The 12,735-nt window shown below is 47.8% G+C and overlaps 1 protein-coding gene across 6 annotated transcripts in view; it reads left to right on the top strand.

Moving 5' to 3' along the window:
• Nucleotides 1-12,735, top strand: part of CEP85L (centrosomal protein 85 like) — a 185,407-nt gene that overhangs the window by 54,982 nt on the left and 117,690 nt on the right. For 4 of the 6 annotated variants that reach the window (XM_056566428.1, XM_056566427.1, XM_056566426.1 and 1 more), the window contains exon 2: nucleotides 302-457. In XM_056566428.1, the coding sequence (XP_056422403.1) occupies nucleotides 302-457 (156 nt within the window). Of the gene's footprint in view, nucleotides 1-301; nucleotides 458-6,648; nucleotides 6,772-7,860; nucleotides 8,075-12,735 lie in introns of those variants that run through there. The other 2 variants (XM_056566430.1, XM_056566431.1) reach the window with 2 other exon arrangements.

Genomic DNA, 12,735 nt, shown 5'->3' with positions numbered 1-12,735 from the left:
TTACAAATGTTATTGGTTACAGGCAGGGTTCACTAGAGCAGAATTATGTTATTTCAGATTTGTGTTAATTTTCTTGTAAATTCTAGTTTGCTGGATGGGCCTCTGTATAGTCCAGCTCATTGGGGCTGTCCCAATTGTAAGACCCTTACCATTCCCATTTTCGCCTGTTCTCGGTAAGGGACTTCAATAAATATTCACTGAGTACAGTTTTTATTTCTAGGAGAGCTCATATAATTGGTTTGTGTTGGATATTAGGTGTTTTACACTCAATATAACTGTTATTCTCCTGTTATGTCCTCAGGCGCTGATTTTCCCACATCAGGGTGGCTTGCCAGTTCACTGTGGCATTCTTCAGTTGCCCCACCCAGTGGCAGAAGTAGCCACACAAGGAGACACAGCATTACATCTGACAGTGGTGATACCGGCATCGGAACCTCTTGTTCGGACAGTCTGGAAGGTGAGTAAACATGTACTTGAACTTTCTGCTTTACTGTGATTGTAAAGGTTTTTCACCAAGAAAATGACAAATGATCATACCCAGAATGTTTTATCTGTGTGTATCCACTAGGGATCGACCGATATCGTTTTTTTAGGGCCGATACCGATAATCAGTGGAGGTTAGGGCCGATAACTTATACCGATATTCCGGTATAAGTTATCGGCTATTTATCCCCCCTCGACACCGCTGCAGAGCATTGATTTAAAGCGGGCGCTTTAAATCAATGCACTGCGGTGGCTTTTGCGGTGCCTTAGGCCGCCGCCACCACCACCCGCTTCTCTCCCCTACCTGTCAGGGTGGTCCGGGCCATCCATCCTCCCTTCCTGTAGTGTCCGGCAGCATTCCGGGTGGAGGGTGAACCAGTCCGGGCTGTCCTTCTTCTCCGGGGGTCCTCTTCTCCACTCCGGACAGGCTCCGGCCTAGTACGCTGCATAGACGCCGCTGCGCAGTGACGCCCCCGTGCGCAGTGACGCACCTGGCGTCACGGCGTAGCGGCGTCTATGCAGCGTACTAGGCCGGGGCCTGCCCGGAGTGGAGAAGAGGACCCCCGGAGAAGGACAGCCCGGACCGGTTCACCCTCCACCCGGAATGCCGCCGGACACTACAGGATGGATGGCCCGGACCACCCCATTACGGGTAAGTTTAAATTTTTTTTTATTGACTCGGAGGGTGGGGGAGGGGCCCGACCGGTATAGCGGTATGGGCAAAAATCCATACCGGTATACCGCCCAGCATTACGGGGGGGGCGGTCGCGGTGCGGGGCGGCGGATCGGGGGGGCAGTCGGGGTGCGGTGGGGGCGGTGCGGGGGCGGGGCAATATTGGCTTATCGGCAAGGTAATTGCCGATACCGATAATGCCCAAAATCGTGATTATCGGCCGATAATATCGGCCATACCGATAATCGGTTGATCCCTAGTATCCACATGTAGGAAATAAGTAAAACTTGTGTATTAAAGGAGATATCCAGTGCTGAAAAACGTATCCCCTATCCTAAGGAAAAGGGCATAAGTTTCAGATTGTGGGGGGTCCGACCGCTGGGGACCCCCACGATCTCCTGTACGCGGCCCCGGAAGCCCGCGGGAATGGGGCGTGTTGACCACCGCGCGAAGCAGCGGCTGATACGCCCCCTCGATACAACTCTATGGCAGAGCCGGAGCGCTGCCTTTGGCAATCTCCGGCTCTGCCATATCGATATATTGAGGTGGCGTGTCAGCTACTGCTTCGTGTGGTGGTCGACATCCGCTATCTGGCCAGCGAGCCGGGGCCACATACAGGATCAGCGGTCATCCCCCCCCCCCCGTGATCTGAAACGTATCCGTTATCCTTAGGATAGGGGATACGTTTTTCAGCACTGGACTACCCCTTTGAAACTGTCTAGGGCTCTGTTCAGACTGTACTTGAGCCTTCTGTTGGAGGCAAACATTGGGAGGATTTCTCAACTTTGCACATCTGATGAAAAGCTCCAACTTATGCTGTTAAATGGGTACTCTGCTGCCCCAGCGTTCGGAAAATTTTGTTTTAAATGCTTAGAACAGGCGGCATGGGTCATGACGTCATGTCCACGCCCCTTGCAACGTCAAGCCATGCCCCCTCAATGCAAGTCTATGGGAGGGGGTGTGTGGCATTGTGGCACAGGCGTTCCTAGTGGAATAGCTTATATGTGCTCTGTAGGTGCTGCTCGTGTGTTCTGCCTGTGTATTAAGTGTCCTTCATTCTTGTCAATTGTCCTCACAATGTAACGGTGAAATGTGATTTAAATTGTGTTTCTGTAACCCCTAACCTGAAGTTGTATGTGAAAATAGCACCTTTTTAATTAGGGGTTCCCTAATTCTGGGTTCACATCACTGTCATTGGTTCTGTCATGCTCAGTCATAGGAGCAGAAGAGTGAAAATAACATGGTAGTGTTGGACACCAATTGCAGATTAAACTGACTTTAATGGGATCCATTGGGTTTTTATCATGGTGTGACATTTTTCCTGGTACACTGATGATGACTCTTAATGGGAACCCCCAATGCAGATGAAAACCTAGCTTAAATAGCAAGCTTGCATCTTGGTTAACACCTTAAAGACCACGGACGTAAGTGTACGTCCTGGTGCGGAGGTACTTTGTACATTTATGTCCTGTACATGACCGCGAGCATCGGAGCTGTGCTCGCATCATGCACTACAGGGCTCGGCTGCTATCAGCAATTGCACTGATGTCCGCCATTAACCCCTCAGATGCTTTGATCAATACAGATCACTGAATCTGTGGCAATGCACACGTTTAAATAGATGATCTGATCGCCCGCGGTGCTGCCGTGGGGGTCTGATCATCTAAGTTGGCGGCCAGAGCTCCCCTCACCTGGCTCCAGCTGTCTCCTGGGGTCTTCTGCTCTAGTCTGAGATCGAGCAGACCAGAGCAGAAGATCGCCGATAATACTGATCAGTGCTATGCCCTATGCATAGCACTGAACAGTATTAGCAATCAAGTGATTGCTACAGATAGTCCCCTATGGGGACATAAAAAGTGTAAAAAAAATGTAAAAATGCTAAAGGGAAAAATTCCCTCCCCCAATAAAAATGGAAATTGGCCCTTTTTCACATTTTACCCCCAAAAAGTGTAAAAAAAAAAAAAAAAAAAAAAAAATTTTTTATAAACCTATTTGGTATGGCCGCATGCGTAAATGTCAGAAATATCAAAATATAATGTTGATGATCCTGTATGGTGAACGGCGAAAATTCTACATTTCTGCTTTTTTTTTTTTTGTCACATTGTTAAAAAAAATAAAAATAAAAAGTGATTTTAAAAGTTTTATACGCAAATGTGGTATCGTTAGAGAGTACAGATTATGACGCAAAAAATGAGCCTCCATACCGCCCCATATACCGAAAAAGCTATAGGTGGTAAGAATAGGGTGATTTTGCGTGCTGGCCAGCATGGTAAGTGACCAGCGGCAAGTCCGCTTCGGTGCTCAGACCACCGGTCCTGGGACCTTTTGCTATGGCTGGACCTGAGGAGTGGTGGTCATAGCACTGAAGTGGGGCAGTACACAGGCATACAGCCTCCAGCCATACACTGTATATGGCTGGAGGCTGTATGTCTGTGCGGGAACTATACTGCACCTAATGTGGAGGAACTACCGTATATACTCGAGTATAAGCCGAGTTTTTCAGCACGATTTTTCGTGCTGAAAACACCCCCCTCGGCTTATACTCGAGTGAACTCCCCCACCCGCAGTGGTCTTCAACCTGCGGACTTCCAGAGGTTTCAAAACTACAACTCCCAGCAAGCCAGGGCAGCCATCGGCTGTCCGGGCTTGCTGGGAGTTGTAGTTTTGAAACCTCCGGAGGTCCGCAGGTTGAAGACCACTGCGGCCTTCAACATCATCCAGCCCCCTCTCACCCCCTTTAGTTCTGAGTACTCACCTCCGCTCGGCGCTGGTCCGGTCCTGCAGGGCTGTCCGGTAAGGAGGTGGTCCGGTGAGGAGGTGGTCCGGGCTGCTATCTTCACCGGGGAGGCCTCTTCTAAGCGCTTCGGGCCCGGCCTCAGAATAGTCACGTTGCCTTGACAACGACGCAGATACGTCGTTGTCAAGGCAACGGCTCTATTCCGGGCCGGAAGCGCGGAGAAGAGGCGCCCCCGGTGAAGATAGCAGCCCGGACCACCTCCTCACCGGACCACCTCCTTACCGGACAGCCCTGCAGGACCGGACCAGCGCCGAGCGGAGGTGAGTACTCAGAACTAAAGGGGGTGAGAGGGGGCTGGATGATGTTGAAGGCCGCAGTGGTCTTCAACCTGCGGACCTCCGGAGGTTTCAAAACTACAACTCCCAGCAAGCCCGGACAGCCGATGGCTGCCCGGGCTTGCTGGGAGTTGTAGTTTTGAAACCTCTGGAGGTCCGCATGTTGAAGGCCGCAGTGGTCTTCAACCTGCGGACCTCCGGAGGTTTCAAAACTACAACTCCCAGCAAGCCCGGACAGCCGATGGCTGCCCGGGCTTGCTGGGAGTTGTAGTTTTGAAACCTCTGGAGGTCCGCAGGTTGAAGACCACTGAGGGCGAATGATGAGAAGAGGATGATGAAGGGGGGGGGGGGGGTGTGGGGATGATGAAGGGGGGTGGGGATGATGAAGGGGGGGGGGTGTGGGATGATTACAAGGGGATGATGAAGGGGGGATGTGTGGGATGATAAGGGGATGTGTGGGATGATGACAAGGGGATGATGAAGGGGGGATGTGTGGGATAAGGGGATGTGTGGGATGATGACAAGGGGATGATGAAGGGGGGATGTGTGGGATAAGGGGATGTGTGGGATGATGACAAGGGGATGATGAAGGGGGGATGTGTGGGATGATGACAAGGGGATGATGAAGGGGGGATGTGTGGGATGATAAGGGGATGTGTGGGATGATGACAAGGGGATGATGAAGGGGGGATGTGTGGGATGATAAGGGGATGTGTGGGATGATGACAAGGGGATGATGAAGGGGGGATGTGTGGGATGATGACAAGGGGATGATGAGGATGTTAATGACGGGTCTGGATGATGACAGGGGGGGATGAGGTATTTCCCACCCTAGGCTTATACTCGAGTCAATAACTTTTCCTGGGATTTTGGGTTGAAATTAGGGGTCTCGGCTTATACTCGGGTTGGCTTATACTCGAGTATATACGGTATACTGCACCTAATGTGGAGGAACTATACTGCACCTAATGTGGAGGAACTATACTGCACCTAATTTGGGGGAACTATACTGCACCTAATGTGGGGGAACTACAACCTAATGTGGAGGAACTATACTGCACCTAATGTGGGGGAACTATACTGCACAACTAATGTGGAGGAACTGTACTGCACACCTAATGTGGAGGAACTATAGTGCCAACGGAATATCGGTATAAGTTATCGGCTATCGGACTGAAAGTTCACAGGTTATCGGTATCGGCTCTAAAAAATCAATATCGGTCGATCCCTAGTAGAGATGGGTATCATATTGACCCACAGAATGAAGAAAACATGTCATTTATACCGTAAAGTGTTCAGTGTGAAAACGAAACCCTCCAAAATGTGCAAAATTGTGGTTTCCATAAAAATTTCCTCCCTAACAAAATATTTTTTTGGTTTCTCCATACACTTTATGATTAAATGAGAGGATTCATTACAAAGTACAATTAGTCATGCAAAAAACAAGCCCTTGTTTGGGTCTGTAGATGGAAATATAAAATAGTTATGGATTTTAGAAGGCGAGGAGTAAAAAACGAAAAAGCAAAAATAAAATTAGCCTGGTCCTTAAAGGGGTTACCCAGCATAAGTTGATTTTAGTACGTACCTGGCAGGCAGTAATGGACAGGCTTAGCAAGGATCTGCGCTTGTCTTGGGGCTAAATGGCTATGTTGTGAGATTACCATAACACTGTGGCTAGCTTTTTGTGAACTGGTATTTCCTGTTTGACTTTTCTTCTTTTGCCTACAAATCCCATAATTCCATTTCCTCCCTCCCACACATAAGCCACCCCACCCATTGAAACATAAATGAGCTGCATCCATTCAAAAGACCTGTGATTTTCGATGAGGGTGCCTACAACTGTTGCATTAGTTGCAGATAGATCCCTCCACCCATTAAAGCAGACAGGCTCCCTGTCATCAGCTGACTAGTGAGGTCAGGTCTTGGCCGCATTGCCATCTGGGAAAAATCTGAGACAACAGTAATTTTGTATGCTGGTAAAAATAAATTTTGGAGGGAAAAATTACAGAAGAATTGTGAGAAAACCGTCACACACAGGTACAAACACTATATTAAGAACTACACTAACTTTACAGCCCCTTTAGCACAGTCAAATAAAAAAAATTCCTGTAATACCTCTTTAAGGTCAAAATGGACTTGGTCCTTAAGGGGTTAAAGAGCAATACACATCAAATAAATGTCTTATTGTGATTAGGAATAAAGGTCTAGTTCTGAAAACTATTTCTTGAGTCCCAGGCAGAAGATCCTATTATAACGTCCCTATACATGGTGCATCAGTCATTGCTCTGTAACTTGCATCTTCTGGCCTCTGGGTGTTGTCCATGAGGTTCATCTCTGCTACTTCTATGTGCTGGGGATCTGTCAGAAGTTGATGTCTGGTTGTGAGCCAGGCAGTTTATGTTTATTTTATATATTTGCAGCAGATGCCCACAGGGCGGGCAGAGCACTGCTTGTTCTGTAGGGAATAGACTTGAGAGGATTAGCCCCTCCCTCTGGGCACTTGCTGCTGATTTGCTCATATGAAAGAATGGAAGTAATCTAAGGTATGTCTGTGAAGGCACTTATAACAGCTAGGCAAATTGTCTATAATAATCATTTTATTAGTTTTTCTTATTAGTGGTTTACTTTTGTAGTATCATGCTGCATTTTTTCTGTACTGTGCAAAATTCGCTGTCGTAAGTCCACTCCAAACCATAGGGTATGGTTGCCCTTCACTTAGTCACAGCGATCATGGCATTTGATATTTTGTGGGAGATTCTGTTTGTGGCCTATTGCTGAGTCCGCTTCTGCTTTTTCTTATCAAGATGCTGAAGGCTTAAAGGAGTAGTCCAGTGGTGATTCAGTGGTGAGCAACTTATCCCCTATCCTAAGGATAGGGGATAAGTTACAGATCGCGGGGGGTCCGACCGCTGGGGCCCCCTGCGATCTCCTGTACGGAGCCCCGACAGCCCGCGGGAAGGGGGCGTGTCGACCTCCGCACGAGGCGGCGGCCGACACGCCCCCTCAATACAACTCTATGGCAGAGCCGAAGCGCTGCCTTCGACAATCTCCGGCTCTGCCATAGAGATGTATTGAGGGGGCGTGTCGGCCGCCGCCTCGTGCGGGGGTCGACACCCGCTATCTCGGCGGAGAGACTGGCCCCGTACAGAGAGATCGCAGGGGGCCCCAGCGGTCGGACCCCCCGCGATCTCAAACTTATCCCCTATCCTTAGGATAGGGGATAAGTTTTTCACCACTGGACTACCCCTTTAAATCTGGTAGTGCAATATGGGTGGAAGCTGTTAGATGAAACTGATATGTGGTTTAAGAGATGGCAGAACACCTCTCATATCACAACACATCTGCTTGTCTTTGAGTCTACCAGAAGTGTCTGCAGGCGCCTGTCCACAGGAGAACAAGCTGGTCAGTAGGGGTTTGACCACAGGGTCTTGTGAACATATTGTGCACAGAACACTTGTAGAATGGTGAAACATTATAAAATGAAATCTACCATACACTTCTCAAGCCACCTTCCGGCAGCTGCGCCACATGTAAAGCAGTATAACCTGTTTTTCATGTCTGACTGCATCAGTTACTTATTCAGTTCATTCTCTACCGTTAGATTCTGATGACATTTGTGGTATTTTCTGCACCCGCTGACAAGACACGAGCGGGTTTACAGGGTTTGAAAACTGAGACTTCCTGTTAACATATCTCCAGAGGAAGCGCTGCATTGTTCTGCGCCCGTGTTATCATTATAGTTTCCTAATTCACTAGTTGAGATCCATGAGACCCCTCTTCTGGCCTTGCTCCGCTCCTATACATCACTGTAATCTGGGGCCACTGGACAAGTGCAAGTCATTTTACGTAAGTGCTCTCATATTCTGGTCAATGTTGTCTGATTTTTTTTTTTTTGTGAAAAGTGGGTGTTTAAAAAAATAAATAAAAAAAAAGGTAAAATGCATTGACTTGAAACTTACGTTGATTTTATATTTTTGCCCACAATTTTTTAGCATGGTTACAGTATGTCATGGCTTCTATTTTACTGGAGACATAGACATATTTGACTTTAAAGGGGTACTCCACTGGAAAAGTTTGTAAATTACTTCTTTTAAAAAATCTTAATCCTTCCAGTACTTATCAGCTGCTATTGGATCCACAGGAAGTTCTTTTTCTTTTTGAATTTCCTTTCTGCCTGACCACAGTGCTCTCTGCTGACACCTCTGTACGTTTTAGGAATGGACATCTGTTCATCCACAGAACTTAGTCGGTCCTAGCAGGGACCTGTGGGAGCTCAGATGTCGGGGCCATGGACCGTATCCCACCGTTAGGTGCTTCATCAGGCCCATGAGAGGCTCCGCTGCCTCCCTGCTAGGACCGACTAAGTTCTGTGGTTGAACAGATCCGAAATGATGTGCGTGATATGGGGAGCGCTCCACTAACTATCTCCTTGTGTGAAGTTGTATTGTATGCTGTCTGCTTTCAGCGTGTAGCGCCACCCAACTATCTCTACCTGTCCGGAGCGTATCATAAATTATTAGTTTGGGAAGTGTGCTTGGTTGGATTAACTGCTGGCTGCTGTTATTTGTATCTTGGTGAACACATTCTTCTAGTTTTGTTTATACTTGTATTAGATATCAATTTATTTTTTGTTGATGTCTGTGAAAACTCTTAAAGTGATGCTCCGCTCTTAAAGGGATGTTCTGAGCGCTGGGTTTGGGCTGTGGGAGTCGAGACGATATGCCACACCCCCTCAATTCAAGTCTATGGGAGGGGGCATGGTGGCTGCCACGCCCCCTCCCATAGACTTGCATTGAGGGGGGCGTGGTGTGACATCATGAGGGCGTGGCCCGTGATGTTAAAAAACCCACACCCAGCTTTTGGAACAAAATGTTCCGAATGCCAGGGCAGTGGCTCCTAGATTGGCTCCTAGAATGGTCAGACTTGATTGTGAAGTTACAGTAATATGGAAATGTTGTAGTAGTCTTGTCAGTTATTTTGCTGTGATACATAAAGCAAGTTCTTATAACTTATCTGTGGAACTAAAATGTTTGGATATAGTACATTGAGAACCTGTTACATATTGTGATGGGTGATTGTCTTGTAATCCTGATGTGACGGTGGAGGACAACTTACCTTGATCCATGTTGTGAGTTCTTACTAGAGGACCAAGAGTAGTTTGTGGCTTCATAGCCTTTATGGTAGGCAGATTTTTCCAGTGCGGATTTAAAAGGGTACTCCTCTGCTTAGCGTTTGGAAAAAAACAGTTCCGAGTGCTGGAGCCGATGTCGGGAGCTCGTGATGTCATAGCTCTGCCCCCTCATGATGTCAAGCTCCGCCCCTCAATGCAAGTCTATGGTAAGGGGCGTGATCGCTGCCACACCCCCTACCATAGACTTGCATTGAGGGGGCGGGGCGTGGTGTCATGAGGGGGTGGGGCTATGACGTCACGAGCTCCCAGTGCCGACTCCAGCATTTGGAACAATTTGTTGGAAATGCTGAGCAGCAGATTACCCCTTTAACTACTCCTATCTTGAAAGAAAGAAACCTGTGTTTATCCAGGCCTCTGGTCATTATTTTATTTGTGCACAAAATTGGTAAATAATCTTTTGCATGTCTGGTGCTATAATTCTCTGCAACTTTTACCCCCATGTGTTATAGAAGATTCTGGACTTTGCTGCCTTTTTTTATACATACCGTATATATGATGGATAATTTCCAAAGCTGAATATTAAAGTAAATAAGAGCGTTTTTGTTCCTGTTCCTGACGTTGTGTGTTGTCCTCCTACACATGATGGAGACAGGCAGTGTGGGAGGCCGCTCTCACTATGAATCATGCCGCTTATAACAAGATGTACTGCTCAAAGTAAAGGGAGATGCTGAACAAAATGGAAGTGTATATTATTAGTAAAAAACAACCTAAACGACAATCTCTGTAACCTAAGTGAGGTTGTGCAAGGGAGCAATCCCATACAGTAGAATCTCTCAATAGCGGACACTCACGGGGAATAAAAAAGTGTCTGCTATTGAGACATGTCCCTTATTGGGGGAAAAGGCTCAACAATCTTTCTTAATGTCTGAATACTGTTGTGTACTCACTCCAGAGTGTAATTACCTATAAAACATGATAAAAAGGAATATTACAGTACAATCTCCCAGTCACATTTAATCTCCCCTTATCCCTCAAACATTTCATCCACCCTATATACCCTTTGTCACCTTATCCCCCCTGTGCCTTGTGCCAAATTATCCCCCCTTCCTCCATGTGCCATATAATTTCCCCTTGAAGTGATAAAGGGGGAATGAAATAGCACATGGGGGGGGGGGGGGGGGGGGAAATCAAGAGGAAATGATGTGGCACAGGGGGTAAAAAGGGGGTGAGGATGATTTGACACAGGGGAATAAAGTGGCACAGGGGGATCAGGGAAGGAGGGGGTGAATGATGTGGCCGGCGGACGTACAGAAGCAGGAGACCACTGAGGTCTTCTGCCTCTGTGCTGGGGCTGCTGCAGAGGGGTGCAGTGTGGGCCTTAAAGAACACAATCACACTTCTGTGAAATCACACTGTCCACTCAGGAAGCAACACTGATTTGACAATTTCACATGTTGTTGTGTAAATGGAACAGACAACAGGTGGAAATTATAGGCAATTAGCTAGACACCCCCAATAAAGGAGTGATTCTACAGGTGGTGACCACAGACCTTTTCTGAGTTCCAATGCTTCCTGTTTGATGTTTTGGTCACTTTTTAATGCTGGCGGTGCTTTAACTCTAGTGGTAACATGAGACTACAGTCTACAACCCACACAAGTGGCTCAGGTAGTGCAGCTCATCCAGGATGGCACATCAATGTTAGCTGGCGGTGGGTCAGTTATGGTGTGGGGTGGCATATCTTTGGGGGGCCGCACAGCCCTCCATGTGCTTGCCAGAGGTAGCCTGACTGCCATTAGGTACCGAGATGAGGTCCTCAGACCCCTTGTGAGACCATATGCTGGTGCGGTTGGGCCTGGGTTCCTCCTAATGCAAGACATGGCTAGACCTCATGTGGCTGGAGTGTGTCAGCAGTTCCTGCAAGAGAAAGGCATTGATGCTATGGACTGGCCCGCCCGTTCCCTAGACCTGAATCCAATCGAGCACATCTGGGACATCATGTCTCGCTCCATCCACCAACAGACTGTCCAGGAGTTGGCGGATGCTTTAGTCCAGGTCTGGGAGGACATCCCTCAGGAGACCATCTGCCCCCTCATCAGAAGCATGCCCAGGCGTTGTAGGGAGGTCATACGGACACGTGGAGGCCACACACACTACTGAGCCTCATTGTGACTTGTAGTAAGAATATTACATCAAAGTTGGATCAGCCTGTAGTTTGGTTTTCCACTTTGATTTTGAGTGTGACTCCATATCCAGATCTCCATGGGTTGATAACTTTGATTTCCATTGATAATTTTTGTGATTTTGTTGTCTGCATAATCAACTATGTAAAGACGAAAGTATTTCATACAATTAGTTCATTCATTCAGATCTAGGATGTGTTATCTTAGTGTTCCCTTTATTTTTTTGAGCAGTGTAGAAGGAATTGAAGCGATCTGACTGTATCCACAGGAATTTCCAGAATTGATTTCTTTGAATTCAGACTTGTTCATGGACCTTACACCTATATTGGGAGTAGTGCTGGGTGGTATACCGGTATGAACCGGATACCGTATTTTTTTTCTCCCACGGTATGGATTTTTGCCCATACCGCTATACCGGTCGGGCCCCTCCCCCACCCTCCGGATGAATTGTAGAGCCCAGCGCGGCTAATCCATTTACTGTGTCCCCATGAGCACGATCAATCCCTACCACTAGCGGGGTCCCTGTGCCCACTAGCGGTGTCACAAGAATGCTGAGCCCGGCTCTGTTCCCCGTCCCAGATTTAAAAGCCTCGCGTGCGGCTAACGTAGTACTGCTAGGAGCCTAGCGTTAGATCTACGCTATGTGCGTAGTACTGTGCATGCGCAGTACTACATTAGCTGCGCGAGAGGCTTTTAAATCTGTTCCTGTACCCTGAGAGCTGACAGGGACAGGGAACAGAGCCGCGCTCAGCATTCTTGTGACACCGCTAGTGGGCACAGGGACCCCGCTAGCGGTGATGGTAGCGCTCGTGGGGGGGGGGGGGCACATTTGACACCGCTAGTGGGCAGAGGGACCCCGCTCGCGGGGGGGGGGGGGGGGGGCTTGGACAGGCGGTAATACCGCAATAATAAAAAAAAAAATACCGTGATATTATTTTTAGGCCATATCGACCAGCACTAATTGGGAGCAGAGTTATTTTGGGGAACATTGGTGTTTTTAGACTAACAATGACTGAGGATTCCTCACACTTGCTGGTGGCTCAGGAAACAAATATCTTAAATACACTGGATGCCTTTCATTTTCCTTCCTCGGAATTCCAGAAATGCCCACCCTGACACACAGATGATCTGGGGATAATAATGCATGTTACATGTGCTGGGAAGTGAGGATGGCCATATGGCTGCTGACTATTGA

This window comes from Hyla sarda, chromosome 3 (assembly GCF_029499605.1).
Source record: "Hyla sarda isolate aHylSar1 chromosome 3, aHylSar1.hap1, whole genome shotgun sequence".
Taxonomy (NCBI): domain Eukaryota; kingdom Metazoa; phylum Chordata; class Amphibia; order Anura; family Hylidae; genus Hyla; species Hyla sarda.
Note: the sequence above shows the minus strand (reverse complement) of the source record. Positions and strands in the feature narration are given on the sequence as shown.